General features: G+C 41.4%; 1 protein-coding gene across 1 annotated transcript in view; it reads right to left on the reverse strand.

Moving 5' to 3' along the window:
• RAD54L (RAD54 like) overlaps positions 1–14731 on the reverse strand; it is a 32918-nt gene extending 18187 nt beyond the window's left edge. Inside the window, exons 1-8 of the mRNA XM_081307187.1 lie at positions 14600–14731; positions 14428–14514; positions 12568–12687; positions 3347–3407; positions 2517–2652; positions 1977–2046; positions 1573–1861; positions 820–944 (exon numbers count right to left, since the gene is read on the reverse strand). Of these exons, the coding sequence (XP_081163313.1) occupies positions 820–944; positions 1573–1861; positions 1977–2046; positions 2517–2652; positions 3347–3407; positions 12568–12687; positions 14428–14514; positions 14600–14602 (891 nt within the window). The 5' untranslated portion in view covers positions 14603–14731. The remainder of the gene's footprint in view (positions 1–819; positions 945–1572; positions 1862–1976; positions 2047–2516; positions 2653–3346; positions 3408–12567; positions 12688–14427; positions 14515–14599) is intronic.
• Positions 14732–20269: the final 5538 nt, after the last annotated feature.

The following is a 20269-nucleotide window of genomic DNA, read 5'->3' on the forward strand; positions in this document are numbered from 1 at the left end:
CTAGCATGCGTGCAGCCTGGGTTCGATCCTCAGCACCACATACAAACAAAGATGTTGTGTCCGCCGAAAACTAAAAAATAAATATTAAAATTCTCTCTCTCTTTAAAAAAAATAAATAAATAAAGTAAAAGTACCCAGTCACCCTCACTATTTTCTGAATACTAGCATCTTTACCACAATTCCTGCATACTATAATAATCCCATGAGGCCAGGTGCAGTGGCGCACATCTATGATCCCAGCTAAAGCCTTAAGCAACCTGTCTCAAAAAAAAAAAAAAAAAAAAGTAAAAGGCCTGGGGATATGGATCAGTGGTTAAGCATCCCTGGGTTCAATCCCCAATACCAATAATAATAATAATTCTATGAGACAGGTACTATCACCCCATTTTCTTGATGCAGAAACAAAGGCTCAGGTAGTTAAGTAAAAAATCCATAGTCACACTACTGAGAAGTGGCAAAGCAAGGATATAAATAAATATCTCTGACTCTAGATCCTATTATCCGAAACATTGTGCCATGTCTCTCTACCAATCCAAACCCCTCCCCTACCCCCCATCGTTCAAGGTTCTTCTTTGGTCTAGGAATACTGTCTAGAAACAACAAAACCAATCGGCCCATAGCAACTCACTCCCCTTAGAGTTGTGAGCACTGTTTAATCTCTTTAGCAGATTGGTGTTACAAGCTCTACTTCTCCCTTATCTTCTCCAAGACAGCTTCATCTGTCCTCAGCACTCTAAGTGAAGCTCTGAGATGGTGGCAGTACTCAGGTTAGGAGACTTTCGTGGATCTTGTATACCCAGACAGTTGAGCATCAAGTACCTCATCACATATGACCAGTCCAACACTTCCTTTCTGAAGAACTCCAACATGAAGGCGGAAAGTCTCATAGGAAATGATGAGGATAGGAGAAGGCACTCTGGCTCCACGCTGGTTCATGAATCCTTCTACAACAGAAAAGTTTTCAAAGAACCAAATCAGAACATATTAAAGAAAAAAATTATTCTTTCTTACTTTCGTTCTTTCTTTCTGTGTATGTATGCATGTTATTGGGGATTGAACCCAGGGCCTCAGGCAAGCGAGGCAAGCACTTTACCACTGAGCTATATCCCCAACCCCTTTTTTTTCTTTATTTTAAGACAGGGTCTCACTAAATAACACAGGCTGACCTTGAACCGGTGATCGTCCTCCCTTGGCCTCTTGAGTAGCTAGGATTACAGGTGCACACTACCACACCAAGCAATGGCTGTTAATGTAGCCTAGAAATGATTATTTCAGCTATTTTCAATGAAAATTCTATTCCTGCATTGCCCTCAACTCTGGCCACAAGTAAGCATACACATAAGAAAGCAAGCAGCAGAGCAGGGAATGGTGGCACACACCTATAATCCCAACACTTTGGGACGGTGAGGCAGGAGGACCACAACTTTGAGGTCAGACTATTAGCAAGACCCTACCTCAAAATAAGAAATAAAAAGGACTGGGGATGTAGTTCAGTCACAGAGCACCCATGGGTTCAATCCCCAGTACCACAAAATAAATAAATAAATAGAAGATAGGTAGATTAAATCATACCCAGCTTTTGATCTATCTCATCTTTGGATCCTCCGTCGATGGCCAGAGGTTGGATCCTTCCTCCAAGCCATTTCCCAACCTCATTATACCAGTTCTTCACCAGACTGGAGGGCGACACCACCACTGCTTTATCAATTTCTGGCTTGCACTCTGGACTTTGGCGCAAAAGTGTCCACATCAACGTGATGCACTGCAGTGTCTTTCCCAGGCCCATTTCATCAGCCATGATACAGCCATGGCTGCCAGGTATGCGCCTACTGGTGACACATTCCCACAGGAACTTCACTCCCTGGAGAATAACAGCATTCAGTCCATTTTGGCATCTATAAAACCAATGCCCCAGAGAAAGTAGTCTCCCAGGCTCAATTCCCCACCCATACCTCATTCTTCTCACCCTCATTTACCTCTCTCTGATGAGGCCGCAAAACCTTACTAAGAATAGGATCAACAACCACATGGACAGGAAGTTTTTCCCTGAGAAAACACAGGAAAAAAACAAAAAAACAAACATGGTGCTCAGAAAGGGGCAGGGGCACGAGCACACCCTCAGAAGTTGTGTTCTGCCCTCAGGAAGTTGTGTTCTGCCAATCCAGAACCACAGACACAGCTAAGAAAGTACCTTTCTGGCCTAGTCCAAGTTCCTGCTCTAAGAGTTAGGAAGTTAGGAAAGAAAGATGGATTTCCCGTGTCTTCACTTTAATTACTCCTCTCATGATTGAACATGGTAGGAGGAGTGAGGAACCCTACTAACTGGACATGACCACAAGCTCTTCCTCAGGGTCTCCCCTCCCCGACCACCAGTTTCTGGATGATTAAATAACTAAAACAGCTCCATGATAATCTATTCCAGTCCCACAGAAAAGTCATACCAAAATAATCCTCTGCCCACCCAGGTATACTCTTAGAGAAGACTACAACTGCTGAAGGAATATCAATGCACATACTTGTCAAGCTTCAGCTGATCATGGGCACTCAGTGGGGGAGGCTCGTACAGAATCAAGGCACCTTCTTCCAGGGGATCATGAAGAGCCCGGCGGACCCCAGTCCTTTTCAGACCCAATGCCCGAGAGCCCAGAGGACCTAGAAATCAGCAATCAATCTGTCAACTAAGACTTTATGTTCAGGAGCTCCAGCAGGCCCAGCTTGAATGCACATCCTTCACATAACCTTTCCTGAGCTTTCATATGATCCACTCTTTCCCCAAACTCCTTCAAACCTGGTTTGGACACCTCTATCTAACCATTATTTCCTCAGCCTCAGATCAGAGCTATTCCCATTTTATTTCTCCCATTCAACTCCAAACTTCTGGAGGGCTGGAATTTGTTCATCTTGAGTCAGTCCTGGGAAGGTCTGAAACCTTAAAGAGGCTTTTCAAGTCTGAGAGCTCTTGAGGGCTGGCATCCTCCCTCCCCAGCCTGTTTTAGCACAATGCAATGCCCTAAATAGAACAGGGGAAACTTTGTAGAAATGAGGATTCCCACACAGCCTCATAAAGGAGATGCCACTGAATACATTTAGACTGAAGAAAGCCCAGGTCCATTAGCTACTTTGGCCTACCAGGAGCTTTCTGAACATTGGCATATCCCCACAAAGAAGATGAAGGGCAGTCAGTCTTGACAGTCCTTGCTGAAGCTAATACAACTTTCACACAGGGTCATCCTAAATACAGTCAAAGCAGGACTGACATCTTCATTTCCCATCTAAGCAAAGGTTTTTAATCTATTCAGGCACATTCATGTATGACTAATTAAAAAAACTGAAGTCTCTATTTTACCTTGATAATTTGGAATAGGGACTTTGAAAGGCTTTGACAAAATGCTTCGAATAAATGCTTCCTAAAAGAGAGGGGGAGGGCGGGGGGCAGAGAGGGAGGAAGAGAGAAAGAGAAAATCAGGGATTCAGGACTTATTAATGAGTTGTTATGGGGCAATATTATTATGATATGCTCCACATTAGTTTTTGTACAACAGCTTCCTTCCATCTTTGAGATTTCATGTAAGGTTTTACAATACCTAGGAACAGCAGAAGTGCCATACTTCAATCAACCATTGAGGCTCAGAATTCACTTGTTCATGTTAAGACCATGCCAATGAAGACACCTGGCTCTTCTCTAGGGTGCTGCACCTTAAGAAGCAAGCATCCTACACTTACCTGTACAATACTAATAGACAATCCTAATATATGGGTTTAACCTCTGTCCTGTAGAGCTGTATCTTCCCAGAATACCTTTTTTTTTCCCTTTTTAATGGGGGGATGGTGGTGCTAGGGATTGAAATTAGGTCATTGTACATATTAACTACATGTTCTACCACTTAATTACACCCCCAACCCACAAGTTTTTTTGTTTGTTTGTTTGTTTGTTTGTTTGGTACTGGGGATTGAACCCAGGGCTGCTTATTTTTTTATTTTTATTTTTTTATTTTGAGATAGGACCTCAGTAAGTTGCTTAAGGCCTCACTAAGTTGCTAAGGCTAGCCTTAAACTTGTGATCCTCCTGCCTCAGCCTCCCAAGCCACTGGCATTATAAGCATGCACCATCACATCCAGCTCTACAAGTTTTTGTTGTTGTTGTGTGTTGTTGTTGTTTTTGCTACATCATTTTGCCTACTGCATCTAATTCTCACATTAATATCTACATCACCCTCCTTAGGAACTAAACAGCCCAACAAAGAGTAGTAGTAGTCAGGCATGGTGGTACACACCTATAATCCCAACTACTTAAAGAGACTGAGGCAGGAGGATTATAAATTTGAGGCCAGCCTGGGAAACTGAGCAAAACCCTTCCTCAAAATAAAATTAAAAAGAGCTAGGGATATAGTTCAGTTATAGAGAACTTGCCTAACATGTACAAGGTCCTAGGTTCAATAGCCAGTACAGAAAAAAAGGAAAAAAAAAAAAAAGAGTACTAGGAGTGATAAGAACAGAGGTATTAGTAAAATAATAGTAGCAAAAACAATAACAACAAAAATGAACAATAATGATGGCTAACAATGTATGCTAGATGTGGAACTAAGCCTCTTACATTCATGTCAATATTTAATCCTAATAGTCCTATGAGATTACTGTATTACTGGTATTCCATTTAAAAATAAGCAAACTGAGGCTCAGAGCAATTATATCACTTTTTCAAGACACACAGCCAAGATTGATCCAAGATTTTCCTAATTCTGGGCCCCTAATCAGTGGGCAGTATGGCCTCCTACCAACATATTACATATAGGCATACTGACAGCCAAGACCCAACAGCTTCCTGCCATGGATAACACAAGAGAAAGAACACATGAGAGGGAAGGCAAGCCCTTACCAAGAAAAAGCAAGTGGGACATGGGTGAGAGGAAACAGACACATGCAGATCCTAGAGACAAAACCTTAGTGCCTTCACCTAAAAGCCTGCAAGAAGCCTCTGCACCAGCACTTCAGCCTGGAATCAGCACTATACCATAGGCTATGGTGGCGAGGCAGCAGGGGAGTTAATATGGAGCTAACAACTAACTCCTAGGGAATTTTGGTCCATATGCACCTAAGTCCTTTGGGAAATTAAAATAGTCTGTGAACCTAGACTCTAACAACAGAGATCCTAAAGGTAGTTAAAATGGGAATGTGTTGTAAGAAAAAGCAGTAATAGAAAAACAAAAACCCTCCCTTTTAGCAAAAGTAACAATAGAGAGGACCCTCTCTTGCCCTGAAATTTTCCTTTTTATTGTTTTGGTACTAGAGATTGAACTTGGGTACCATACGCTGAGCTACATCCCCTGTACTTTTTATTGCAGGACCTCATTAAGTTGCTGAGGCTGGCCTTGAACTTGAGATACTCCTGCCTCAGCCTACTAAGCCTCTGGGACTACCAGTATACATCACCACATCCAGCCCAGCTCAATGTCTTTGAAATGGGAAAAATATGGGCTGGGATCATGGCTCAGAGGTAGAGGGCTTGCCTAGCATGTTCGAGGACCCGGGTTCAATCTTCAGCACCACATAAAAAATAAACAAAATAATAAAGATATCATGTCCAACTACAACTAAAAAAAATAAAAGAAATGGGGAAAATGTAATAAATAGTACTTATGGTCAGTAAAGAAATATGGAGAATTGAAGGTCACTATCAACCAAATCTTTTTTTTTTTTTTCTTTCACAAAATAATCAATACTTTGTGCCTGGGCTAGCTGCATCTATGACATTCCTATACATACATACACACATACATAATAATTTAAAATAAGTTACAAATGTTGAAAGCAAAGTAACAATTGCTTATACAAAGGTAAATAGGCACTATGTTTTCTTCTTGAATCATTTTTGCTACATAATTGCAATTACATATCAGTATGTTACTAATCTACAGAATACACTTTGAACTCTGAGGTATGGCAACTCCCAGAGACAACATGTAAACCTGAATATTTTGAGTGCTTTTGTTTCTTTCTTTTTTTATGGGGGGGGGGGGGGCGGACCAGGGACTGAACCTAGGGGCGCTTAACCACTGAGCCACATCCCCAGTCCTTTTTATTTTGACACAGGTCTCACTAAGCTGCTTGGGGCCTCGCTAAATTGCTGAGGCTGGCTTTGAATCTTCAATCCTTCTGCCTCAGCCTCCGGAGACACTAGGATTATAGGTGTGTGCCACCACACCCAGCTCAAGTGATTTTTTAAATAGTCACCCCAAATCTTGTTTATTTGCAAATTTCTTTTTTTTAATATTTATTTTTTAGTTATAGGTGGACACATCTTTATTTTTTGAGGTGCTGAGAATCAAACCCACTGCCACATCATGCTAGGCAAGCGCTCTACCTCTGAGCCATAATCCCAGCCCCAATTCGTTTACTTTTATGTGTACTGAGGATCGAACCCAGGGCCTCACGCATGCTGCCACTGAGCTACAGACCCAACCCTTATTGGCACATTTCTTTGCAATCTGAATAAAACTTTTATTGACATTCCTAACTTACATGTTACAATTATTCATAGCAATGATAATCATTGTGACAGATGCTAACAAAAAGTTACCCTTTAAGTCAAACAAGAGGAAAATTTTCCTTTATTATTTGATATTAATTATAAAACTGATATATTTTCAAGATTGTCAGTATTAGAGGCTAGGTTTAAAGTTCTCAGTAGCCAAGAATTTATGCTCCAAATTTAAAAACAGGCTTTTAATAGAACCCAGGAGCCAAAAATTCTGCAGGGAAAGCAACAGGTTTAGTAACTGGTAAGGAAAATGTTAAGAACCCTAGCCAAAAATGCCTGATGGCCACACACTGCAAGACTTCAAATGGCCAGCTTCCAGGGATCTGGTGATAACACCAGAATCTGGCAGAGGTAGATGGGACAGCATGCTCTCGTTCTTTGTTCACTTAGTTGCTGATAACTCATGCCATTCTGCCCTTCTGATAAAAGAGGGAGAGCATCCCCCCTCTTTCCCCACCAAGGCTAAAGCTTCACCTTCTGCATAGATTTAGTCTGTCAGTTATGTCCTACATTTCAACATCTCCCTCTCTGCTAGTATCTGACCAGAATGCTTAACTCTCTCCTACCTTAACAAAAATTCTGGGGCAGGGAACGTAGCTCAGTAGTAAAGCAAATACTAAGCATGGGTGAGATCCTGGATTCAATCCCCCAGCACCAAAACAAAACAAAAATTCCTTTATCTCTTTTCTCTTCCACAGGCAAACTTCTAGAAAGCCCTATTTGTCCCCCTTCCTTACCTCCCACTCCTGTCTTGCCACCTTTACACTCCTCTGCCCAAGGTCACCAATGGCATACATGACCCCAATTCCAATGAACATGATTTCTTCTTATCTTACTTGATAGAGCTGGTCATTCCTTCTTAAATATACTTCACCCTTGATTTTCATGACACCAATTTTACCACTCTTCCATCTTTCTGGAAGGAACTTCATACTTAGTCTCTTAATGGGTGCTTCTTCCTCTACCTAACCCCCTTAAAAGTTGGTGCCTCTTAGGCTTAGGATTTAAGGCCTCAACTCCTCCAAATGACACTCCAATGTGTTTCCAAGGTATCAAATTTCTTTATGCTACTGACCTTCAAATCTATTTCTAGTCCCTACCTCATTCCTAGGCTCCACATCCACATTTACAACAGCTTCCAATCTTAGATATCCTACAGACCTTTCAAACTCATCACGTCTAAGGTTAAAGACTTTTTTTTTTTTTTTTTTTTTTTTTTTAAAGAGAGAGTGAGAGAGAGAGAGAGAGAGAGAGAGAGAGAGAGAGAATTTTTTTTAATATTTATTTTTTAGTTTTCGGCGGACACAACATCTTTCTTTGTATGTGGTGCTGAGGATCGAACCCGGGCCGCACGCATGCCAGGCGAGCGCGCTACCGCTTGAGCCACATCCCCAGCCCGGTTAAAGACTTCTTATCCAAGCTCATCATGACTTTTGTGGGCCCTAGGAACTTTGTCTCTAAAGCCTCTTCCACCATTAAAAATATATATATTATTTATATATGCTTAATATTAATTAATAACATCTGGTGTTAGTGTTTAATAAAAAATAACATTGATTTATATAATATATATACTTAAATACATATACACACACGCGTGCGCGCGCGCGCGCGCGCACACACACACACACACACACACACACATATATATATATATATATATATATATATATATATCTCACATATTATATTTTCATTCTATGACTGCATTGGTATAAAGACAAATACAATCCAGGCTAGATTCATTACTATACTCTTTCACCTTCTGATTTTAAAAGGAATTAAAGGATGCTACTGGTTAAGGAAGATAAGTAGGGAGGGTCTCTAAATCATGGCTAGTACAAAGCAGATAGTCGCCTAGCTTGGTGGTGCATGCCTGTAATTCCAGCAGCTGGGGAGGCTGAGGGAGGAGGATCATGAGTTCAAAGCCAGCTTCAGCAATTCATAGAGGTCCTAAGCAACGCAACAAGACCCTGTCTCTAAATAAAATCCAGTGGTTAAGCACCCCTGAGTTCAATCTCTGGTGCAAAAAAAAAAAAAAAAAAAAGACTGTCTGCAAATAAATTAGTAGGAAAGCAGCCAAGAAGCAAATGACTACAAAAACAACTTATAAGAGTGCACCCTAGCTGGGCATGGTGGCACATGCCTGTAATCTCAGGAGCTCAGGAGTTGAGTCAGGAGGATTGCAAGTTCAAAGTCAGTCTCAGCAATGTAGCAAAATCCTAAGCAATTTAGCAAGACCCTGTCTCAAAATGAAAAATAAAAAGGGCTGAGGACGTATCTCAATGGGTAAACAACTCCAGGTTCAATCTCAGGTACCAAACACACAAAAGAGTGCAACCTATATTGGAGGGGTGAAGAAACTTCACCATGGTAGGTCTAGTATTGTGGCACTTGAAATTAAATGTCATCAAAAGTCCAGCAAGTTTTCCTTCCAGTATGTGATCAGGTGTGAGAATTTCCAAACAGAACTGCACCTCAGAGTACAGCTACTGGTGCTTTGTAGAAGACAAGTAAGGCCTATGTAGTTGACCTTGTTGAAAACACCAACCTGGACCCGGGTGTGGTGGCACAAGCCTGTAATCCCAGTAACTCAGGAGTCTGAGGCAAGAGGATCGCAAGTTCAAAGCCAGCCTCATCAAAAGTGAGGCACTAAGCAACTCAGTGAGACCCTTTCTCTAAGTAAAATACTAAATACAGTTGGGGATGTGGGTCAGAGGTTAAGTGCCCCTGAGTTCAATCTCTGGTACCCACCCACCCCCCCCAAAAAAAACACCAATCTCTGCACTATCCCCAGAAAATGTGTAACAATGATGTCAAAACACATCAGTGGCCACATAAGAACATGCCAAAGAATCCACTACCATGGGAAACATTTCTCAAACATATAAAATAATAAATCAAATCTTTCTGTTATTAATAGTTCTAAATGCTAGATATTTTCCCCCAGGAGTCAAAAGGTACCTAAATATGCAATTATAAAAGGAAAAGTAGGGTATAGGAGTGAGGTATTGGCAGTTTTTCCATGTTTATTGGTGGGTGAATTTTTAATACAAATTCAGGAATATAAAGCATTAATGCATGTCAAAACATTTCAGCAAACAAGTTTCAGGAGTTCAACTTTATAACAACAATAAACAAATCAGTTAAATTTTTCTGGACAAGGCCATCATTTTGTGTTCTGGGTTTTTTGTTGTTGTTTTTGTTTGTTTGTTTAATGTTTATTTTTTTGAGATGGTGTCTTGCTTTGTTGCCCAGGCTGGCCTCAAACTCGTGGGCTCTAGTGATTCTCCGGACATGGCCTACCAAGTTACAGGAATTTCAGACATGTACCACTGCACCCAGCAACTGTATGGTTTTAATGTTGTCTGTCTTCTGTCAAATTCCTATAAGTTTGCTATTAAAAATATCTCAAACTATTTTGGGTGGTGCACAACCGTAATCCAAGTAAGTTGAGAGTCTGAAAAAGGAGACCAAAAATTCAAGGCCAGCCTCAGCAACTTTAGCAAGACCCTATCTCAATATAAAAATTTAAAAAGATATATAGATAGATAGATAGATATAGATAGATATAGATATATATAGCTTAGTAGTAAAGCACCCTGGAATCAATTCCCAGTACCAAAAAATTAAAAAATAAATAAATAAACTATTTTAAACTGTTTCAATAGTTTAATAAGCCATGCTTACAAAAGGCCTTCCACTCGGTTTCTGCACAGTTTTTCAAATCTTATCTCTCAGCACCATTTCCCAAATTCCCACACTGACAACTGATCCAACCCTGCTAAATCCTTTTCAGGGCCTCCCTTACTCTCTAGCTGCCAGCCTTTCATAGGCTGTTGCTCTTTCTAAAGGATTCTTATCTCTTTTACCTAGCTAACCATCCATTCCCTTCAACTCTTTTTTTTTTTTTTAAGTTATGGATGAACAAAATACCTTTATTTATTTCTATGTGGTGCTGAGGATTGAACTCAGTACCTCACACATGCTAGACAAGCACTCTACTACTGAGCTACAATCCCAGCCCCTCCCTTCAACTCTTAATCAGACTATTCTGCAGATTCTTGTCTTCCCAGTCTTTAGACTGTTATGGGATTGAACCCAGGGCCTCAGGCAAGTTATATCACATAATTCCATGGGACAACCTGAACAAATTCTAAATGAAAACAATCCCACAGGGCTACAGACCACTTTAACACCTTTATGTGTGTGTTTTGAGATACTGAACCCAGGGGTACTACCACTGGAGCTACAGCTACATCCCTCACCCCTTTTATTTTTTAGAGACAGAGCTCACTAAAGTGCCCAGGCTACCTCAGACTCCCAAGTTGCTGGGATTCCAGGCATATGCCACCGGGTCTGCTAAAACTATTTTTTTAAGCTCAAAATAACAATTAAAAATGCATTATTTAGGAGGCTATGATTGTAGCTCAGATGTACAGCACTTGCCTAGCATGTGTAAGGCACTGGGTTCAATCCTCAGCACCAATAAAAAAAATAATAATAATAAATAAATAAATAAAGTTCTTAATATCTTTTTAAAAAAAATGCATTACTTAGGGCTGGGTTTGTGGCTCAGTGGTGGAGCACTTGCCTAGCCATGTCTGAGGCACTAGGTTAGATTCTCAGCATCCCATGTAAATAAATGAATAAAATAAAGGTCCTTCAACAACTAAAAATATACATCAAAAAAATTTAAGGGGCTAGGTTTATGGCTCAGTGGTAAAGCACTTACCTAGCTAGGTTCAATTCCCAGAACTACATAAAAAAAATAAAGATATTGTGTCCATCTACAATTAAAAATATTTTTTTTTTTAATTTTTTTTAGGGCTGGGATTGTGGTTCAGTGGTAAAACACTCACCTACCATGCATGAGGCACTGGGATTGATCCTCCGTACCACATAAAAATAAAATAAAGTTATTGTGTCCACCTACAATTAAAAAATATTTTAAAAAATTTTTAAAATGCATTTTCACAGCAACTCAGGTGGCTGAGGCAGGTGGATCACAAGTTCAAAGTTCGTCTTATCAAATTAGCAAGGTCCTAAAACCCATTTCAAATTTTAAAAAAGGCCAGGGCGGGGCTGGGGGGCAGGTTGGGGCTGGGAATGTAGCTCAGTGGTAAAATTCCCCTGAGTTCAATCCCTAGTTAAAAAAAAAAAAGAAAAAATTATTTAGCCAGGCATGGTAGTACATGTTTGTAATCTTAAGTACTCAGGATACTGAGGCAAAAGGATTGAAAGTTCAAGCAAGGCCAGCCTGGGAAAATTAGCTAGACCCTACCTCAAAATACAATAAATGGGCTAGGGATATAGTACAGTGGTAGAGCACTTGCCTAGCATGCATGAACTCCTGTGTTCAATCCCCAGTATTACCCCCTGCAAAAAAAAAAGTATTTAGTCAACCCAGTTCAGAGTAGTGGTACCACTAGGGATGTGGAAAGGCAATATAAATTTGGCCAAGTTCTAGTCCTAGGAAGTAGGCTTGGAGGTGTTTATTTTATGACATGTTACACAATTTTTTACAATTATTGATTATATAAAATTACTTGCCAAACGCACAAATGAATAACCTTTGTTACATGTTCCTATTTTTCCTTTAAAACATTTCTCAGGAAGCTTTGGAGTCAGGGAGATAACACACAGAACCCATGATGGTGATTTGACTTTATTAGAGGAAACACAAAAAGGTATGGATGGGACTCTTGTAGTCCACAAAACCATAAATAGAGCTAGAGACCAAGGTACCATAAGGATCCTGGGTCTAACACCCCATCATAGCCTTCCCTCTCCTCTGTTTTCATTTTTTTAGGAATCTGAACCACCTGAGATCTGGTGCCCACATAGTAATAATAAACATAGTAAACATAGTAAAAATAAACTCTCTCTCAGGCACCCTTGTCTCAACAGGCACAACAGCTATAGACAGGCTGGCTACAATGTCGAAGATAGAGTCTCTACTGTAGGAATCTACTAAGGCAAAAGGACTGGACATACATATACATAGGTAGGTTGCAGTTTTGACTTACATGTTGACTGCTATCCAGACAGGGTGGTCGATTTGTTAGCTGAGTTAAAGGTTTCCGATAAGGGGACAAGAAACATTCTTGGATCTGGGTCTCATTACTGGATTTCTGTTTCTTCCGTGTCTAAGAAAAGAAATGGCAAGCTGAGGTCTGAAAGACCAGAGATCACCCTAATGGAAACTAACACTTAAAGTGATTTTTAAAAATATTTATTTATTTGTTTGTTTTAGTTGAAAATTCACATAATACCTTTATTTATTTTTATGGGTGCTAAGGATCAAACCCAGGGCCTCGCACGTGCTAGGCGAGTGTTCTACCACTGAGCCACAACCCCAGCCCTTAAAGTGATTTATTAGAGCCAGGTGTGGTACCACATACCTGTAGTCCCAGCTACTTGAGAGGCCAAGGCTGGAGGATCAATTTGAGCCCATGAGTTTAAGACCAGCCTAGGCAACATAGTATAACTCCATCTTATTAAAAAAAAAAAAAAAAAGAAGAAGAAGAAGAAGAAGAAGAAGTACATATTAAGTGCCAGATGAAGTGCTAACGTCTTCACATGTATTATCACAGCAATCCTGTTTATTATCCTTCTTTAGTAGGATATCCTTTTTTAATTCTAGAAAAAACTGGAGCTTAATGAGATTAAGTAACTTGCCTCAAATGAAGGAAAAACAATGGAAGAGGTAAATGAAGTAAGCCTGGGAAAAGCAAGCCCACCAGCAGTATGGAGTCATAGCAGACCCAACCAAGTGTTTCCCTTCCTGAGTTTCCCAAAGGGTGGACAAGAGTACAGCTGTACCCAACTCTCACATCACCCCCAACTCAGTCCACCACATAGCAGTGAAGACACTAGCACCAAGCATTTCAGGAGCAACACACAGCTCCATCCCCGATCCACCTGCAGAGAATGATGCCCCAAGTTCAAGTGTAAGACATACAAGGGACAGTTAATGTGCCTCCCTTAGCAGGTGGAAAAATCCCCACCAGCGATGCAACTAAAGAGAAGGCTCCAACAGGCAATCAGGAATGAACCCTCTTGTATCAGCTTGTCAAGTTATTTGAAGCTCCAATGATTCTTTATTTTTTTATTTTTATGTGGTGCTGAGAAACGAACCCAGTGCCTCACGCATGCTAGGCGAGCACACTACTACTTGAGCCACATCCCCAGCCCTTCAGTGATTCTTAAGACACATCTGAAGCAAACACCAGGCCTCATTCCACCCTTTACATGCCTTTACTTACAAACTGTCCTAGAAAAAAGTGCCTTCCTTCCTTAGCTGATCCTTTCCTCCAAAGCTCCATTAGCCAAACCCTTGATTCTGAAATTGCTCTCTTTCCCTTTAAAGTAGATATTGCATGACTCTGTTTACTTTTATATAGGTCTTGTCCACAACCAGCAAGCCTCCAAGGCATGAAGCAAAGCACAGACCTCAGTCCAAAGTAGAACATATTGCACTTGAGTATGAGCAAGACTGAAAGGCCAAATTAAGCTCAGGATTTTAAGGTAGGTCCAGAATATTCTACTATTCTGTGACATGGGGCAAGGGACAAATAGGAGGCTGCTAGTTACTACTGTAAAGGCCTTTTCCCCTCCCTCTCCCCCATAAGAGTCAAAGGATCAATCTGAGCTGTTTCTTGGCTTTGGTGTACCCCTCCCAAAAGGAAAACTAAGGTTATATTAGCTTCTAGTGAAGCTACAAAATTTTATTAATCTGTTCAATGCCTGGCACAGAGGGAGCATCAATTACACTACTGAACACATGACTTTAGGAGGTGACTATGTAAACCCAGAAACCAAGTCCAGGCTTCCTTTCTGTCCAAACAACCTGAATTCCCACCTTCCCTATCTCCTTGGGCACTCACCACTGCCTCAGGCTGCCAGTCTTCATCATCATCAGATCTGCCTTCCAGTTTCCTTCTGGCCAGCTGACTGGGAGCTAAGCTCCTCCTCTGTAAGGGGAGAATGGAAATGGATCCTCAGCCTGAGCCCATTAAACCTAGACAGAATTCCTGTCTCCCCTAGGTTCACACTTACCATCCTGAGGCCCAAACGTCAAGTATCCATCAGCCAAAGGTGAAAGGCACTCAGCAGCAGAGAATGCAGGACGAGGGCTTGATGTAGGTGGAACTGCTATATTATTCAGAATATGGACTAATTAAAAAGGGGGCATGGATGGAGGGGACCCAGCCAGGAGTAGGAGTTTGAGTCCAAAATGCGAGAATGTTGATCGTCAGTTAGCCGAGTCCAGAGAGTAGACCAAAGAGGAAGTGTCAAGGCAGAGTCGGGTATAAATCTAGGATGGGGAGGATACAGGGGGGTCCCAGAATGGGCAGAGTGGAGTCAGGATAATGGTCTCGGTTAAGAGAGGAGATCCATGCGAGGTGGGGGCGGTAACCAAGGTCCAGAAGAAAGAAGCTGGGGTTAAAGTCCGAGGCCTAGAAGGGCGAGGAGCCTGCATCCGGAGGAGGGGGATTTCCCGGGGCTGGAGTGCGGATAGCGTACTGGATCGAGGGAGGTCGAGCAAGGATCCAAGAAGGACCAATAAAAACCCAAACTGGGAACGGAATCCCAGAAGGGGCTGAAAAGAGAGGCAGAGATGGATTCCGGGACACTCAGTTCCCCATTAACCTTCCTCTTCCCCAAGCGCGCGTTAACAGCCGCCAGGCTGGGTCAATCGAACCTCCCGCCATGCAGCCGCTCCTTCACTCATTGGCTGCGTTCGATGTGTTCGGCAGTCTCCCCCCAAGGAAGGGGCGGGGCTAGTGATGTGGTTGAAGCTCAGCTGCACTGGAGGCTCAACCGACCACCTGGGAGGTGGGGCTAGGCGAAGCGAACGCCCCCGGCTCAGCCTACTGGCTGACTTTCGACGTTGGCCCCTGGCGTTTTGTTCTACCATTGAACTGGCAATGCTACAACTTAAAGGGACGATTTGCGATGTACTGGGCCCCGGAGGAATTACCACCTAGGGTAGACGCCTAAGGTTTAGGAAAGGAGAGTTTGGGTCGGGTTCAGGAACTGATAGCAACTTCCAAGTGCCGGACCTGAAAGGAGGCCTGGGTTTGAAGTCTTGTTGGCTCATCTAGCATGGAGTGTTCAACCTGGGCTCTATGTGACGGGCTGGAGCTGTGGGATGTGACCATCTCACGTGTGAATGTCTTGAAAGAAGCTGCCTTCTCCTAGAATGGAAGCGTCTTTAATCACCCAATTTCTCAAAACTTCAGTTTCTTCATATTTGAAATGGTATTATAGTAATAGTACCCAGTAGTGCAATTGCTGGATTGCATGGTAGTTTCATGTTTTGGTTCTGGGGTGTTTTGTTTTGTTTTGTTTGGGGTTTTTTATTATTATTGGTTTTGTGGCACTTGAGCAGTGAACCCAGCGGCGCTCTACCACTAAGCAACATCCCCAGTCCTTGTTTGAGACAGTGTCTTCCTAAATTGCTGAGACTAGCCTCAAATTTGCCATTTTCCTGCCCCAGCGTCTAGTGGCTGTGGCATTACGGTCGTCGGCCACTGCGTTCTACCGCTGAGCCACAACCCCAGCCCCATTTTTTGTTTGTTTTTAAGAAACTGGACAAATTGTATTTCAGAATGTACCACTCTACGTTCCTGTCAACAATGTTTGTGCGATCCAGTGTCTCTGCATCCTCATGGATTTAGTGTTACTTTCTTACTTTAGCTATTCTGATATATGAAAAGTGATATCTAATTGTGATTGTGATTTAATTTGCATTTCCCTAATTTATTTATTTATATATATTTTATTTAGTTAGTTAGTTTATATGGATACAATACCTTTATTTATTTATCTTTAGTTGGTGCTGAGGATCAAACCCAGGGCCTCACACAAGCTAGGCAAGCCCTCTACCACTGAGCTACAATCCCAGCCCCATTTCCCTAATTTTAATGACACCGAACATCTTTTCATAGGCTTATTTGATATCTGTAGATTCTCAATAAAAATGTCTCTTTTTGCCATTTTTAGTTGAAGTGGTCTTTTTTTACTGTTTTGTTCATTCTTTATATATTCGATACCAGTCAGTTATGTAGTTTGCAAATATTTTCTTAACAGTCTCTTTCACAGAATAAACATCTTTATTTTATTTTTTTCTGGGGGACAGATACTGCGGTTGAACTCAAGGCCACTTGACCACTGAACCACCATGCCCAGCCCCAATACCATGAGTTGCCTAGTGCCTTGCTTTTGCTGAGGCTGGCTTTGAATTTGCTATCCTCCTGCTTTAGCTTCTAGAGCCACTGGGATTACAGGTGCCTGACCAACACATAATTTTGATAAAGTACAATTCATCAATTTTTCCTTTTTATGGATTAGGATTTTGATGTTGAATCAAAGCCCCCCCCCACATCCTCTTGAGGATTGAACCCAGGACCTCCACATACTAGGCAAGTGCTTTACCACTGACCTACATCCCTAGCCCTCAACATTTTGCTTGGCACTCCATCCCCAAAATTTTCTCCAATTTTTTACCTAAAAACTTTTTGCCGAAAGTGGTGGGTGGTCCAGGCCTGTAATCCGAGCTACTTGAAAACCCAAGCAAAAGATCTTGCAATTTTGAAACCAGTCTTGGCAACTTAGACAATGTCTTAAAAATAGAAAGGACTGAGATGTAAGCTCAGTGGTAAAGAGCTCCTGGTACCACCAGAACAAACATACAAAAAAAAAAAAAACCTTCATACTTTTACATTTAAATCTGTGATCCATCTTGAAGTACTTTTTGTATAATGTGTAATGTTTAGGCTGGAGTCTTTGTTTTGCTTATGAATGTTCAACTGAGTTGTCAAAATGTAACTGGAGCTGGGCACAAAATCAGAAATAGGAAATTCAAGGCCAGTAGTGTGGTTTCACAAAGTTAGCAGCCCAGCAACTTCTTGTTCCTGCATATTCAGCATGTGACTTCCACCTTTCAGTCAGAAATAGCTGCTCAAGTTCCAGATATTCTGTGAAGGGACAAAGGACTACACACTCCACTCTTTATGGATTATGGATATTATCCATAAAGTAGACACAGGGATGACACAAGATTCTGCCACTGTTAGTCCCTTTTGTGTGTGTGTGTGTGTGTGTGTGTGTGTGTGTGTGTGGTGCCAAGGATTGAACTTGTTAGGTAAGCACTTTACCACTGAGTTACATCCCCAATGGATATATGTCAATTTTATGTATCAATTTGACTATACCACAGGGTGCACAGATATTAGCCATTATTCTGGATGATTCTCTGAGAGGTTGTTTATGAAATTAACAAATAAATTAGATGTCTGAACTAAATTGGATGACTGGAGTAAAGCAGATTGTACTCCCTAATGTGGTTGGGTCTCAGGCAATAAGTCGAAGACCTAAATAAAGCAAAAGACTGACCCTAATCCCAGCTACTCAGGAGACTGAGGCAAGAGGATCATAAACTCAAGGCCACCCAGACACTATCTCAAAAAATAAAATAAAAAAGGGCTGGGGATGTAGGTCAGTGATAGAACACCTCTGGGTATAATCCTTAATACCACAAGAAAAGAAAATAGGGAAGGTGATAGGGAGGTAGTTCAGTGGTAGAGCAATTGTCTAGTATGCAACAGGCCCTGAGTTCAATCTCCAGTATCTTTTTTTTTTTTTGTACCAAGGATTGAACCCAGGGTCACTTAACCATGAAGACACATCCCTACATCCTTAGCCCCTTTTTTTTTAAGACAGGGTCTCACTAAGTTTATGAAGTGGCTTTGAACTTGCAATACTCCTGCCCCAGCCTTCCAAGCTGCTCTGAATACAGTTGTGTACCACCATGCCCAACCCCAGTACCAGTACCATTAAAAAAAAATTTTTTTAAGCAAACCCTCATTAAATTAAGAGAATTCTTCCTGTTTTTAACATCATTTTTTTTTCTGTTTTACACTCTAACCAAAACATCCATTTTTCCTGGGACAAGCCTTCAGACTGAAACTACACCATCAGTTTTCCTGGTTCTTAGACCTTTGAATCTGATTACAACTCCATCATTTGGCTCTTCTGGATCAGCCAACTTGTAGACTCACCCTGCAGATGCAGATCTTGAGTTTGTCTGCTTTCATAACTATGCATAACATTATCTGAAACCAGATAATGTTTTTTTTTCTTTTTTCTTTCTTTCTTTCTTTTTTTTTTTTTTTTTTTTTGTACTCAGGGGTGCTTAACCACTGAGCAACATCCCCAGACCCTTTTTATTTTGAGGCAGAGTCTCGCTAAGTTGCTGAGGCTGGCCTGGAACTTGTGATCCTCCTGACCTTCCTTCCCCAATCTCCAGAATCACTGGGATTAAAAGTATTCACCACCACATCCAGCATTTTTTTTTTTCTTTTTGGCACTTGAGGTTGAACCCAGGGCCTTGTACTGCTTCCTGCAAAGCAAATACTCTACCACTAGCTACATCCCCAGAATTTTTTATCTTTATTTTGTTTTTATGTGGTGCTGAGGAGCAAACCCAGGGCCTCACACGTGCACAGCGGGCGCCCTACCACTGAGCCACAGCCCCAGCCCCCCAGATTTATTTTTTTAATTTTAAATTTGGGAACAGGGTCTTGTCAAGTTGCCCAGATTAACCTCAAACTTGAAATCCACCTGCTTCAGCCTCCCATTAGCTGGGATTGTAGGTACAAGCCACCACACTTGGCTGCCAATTCTTTATACTTAAAATATATTTATATTTAAATCCATCTATCTACTATTGGCTCTGTTTTCTGGAGAATCTTAATAAATACACTGCCCAGCTGTAGGAAATGTGGTTCGCTTCTGGTTTTTGGCTCCTTCAGGTTACACAGAGCCACTTTTCTGAGTCATGTATGCCCCAGAGTGGTTTGTTATCTGTTGGCTAAAACAGTGAGGCAATAAAGGCCCAGCCATAATGGCTGTATGAAATATACTTTGGTATATTTGGTGATGATAAGCTCCCCACTGGGGTGGCCAAGGGCTTACAGTTGCACTTCTCCTGCCCCAGGTAGGCACCCTTCTTTTCACAGGTATTGATTCCTAATAAATATCTTGCACTCCAAATTCCATCTTCACTTTTGACTCCAGAGAATTCAACTTGAAACAACCACACATCATTAAATCAACTATGTGTAACTACAAGAGAAGCTGGTAAATAATAGTCTTTATTCTAGATGGTCATGTACCCAATGAAAAATAGGAAGGAAAAAGGAGCTGCCACAGTAGCTCAAGGGGGTAAAAAAGTTAGAATCAAGTCTTCAGAAGGGGTAGAGGTTCCATGGGAGCAGATGAAGGGGATTTCAGGTACTTGGAAAATGTAGATGTTGTTGCCACATGGAAATTAAGTATTTTCTGGTTCTGGTTTCAGATAATGGCAGGTAAGCTTAATCAGACTAATCCCTCCTATAAGTAATGATCATAGAATCTGGGGAAAATATTTTTTAAAATATTCAACTAGCCATGGTGGTACACACCAGTAATAGCAGCAGCTAGGGAGGCTGAGGCAGGAGGATAAAAAGTTCAAAGCCAGCCTCAGCAATTTAGCAAGGTCCTAAGCTACTCAGGGAGACGCTGTCTCTAAATAAAATATTAAAAAGGACTGGGGAAGGGCTGGGGTTGTGGCTCAGTGGTACAGTGCTTGCCTAGCATATGTGAGGCACTGGGTTCAATCCTCAACACCACATAAAAGAAAGTACAAATAAATAAAATAAAGGTATTGTGTCCATCTATAAC

Source organism: Spermophilus citellus (genome assembly GCF_964194105.1).
Source record: "Spermophilus citellus genome assembly, chromosome: 9".
NCBI lineage: Eukaryota > Metazoa > Chordata > Mammalia > Rodentia > Sciuridae > Spermophilus > Spermophilus citellus.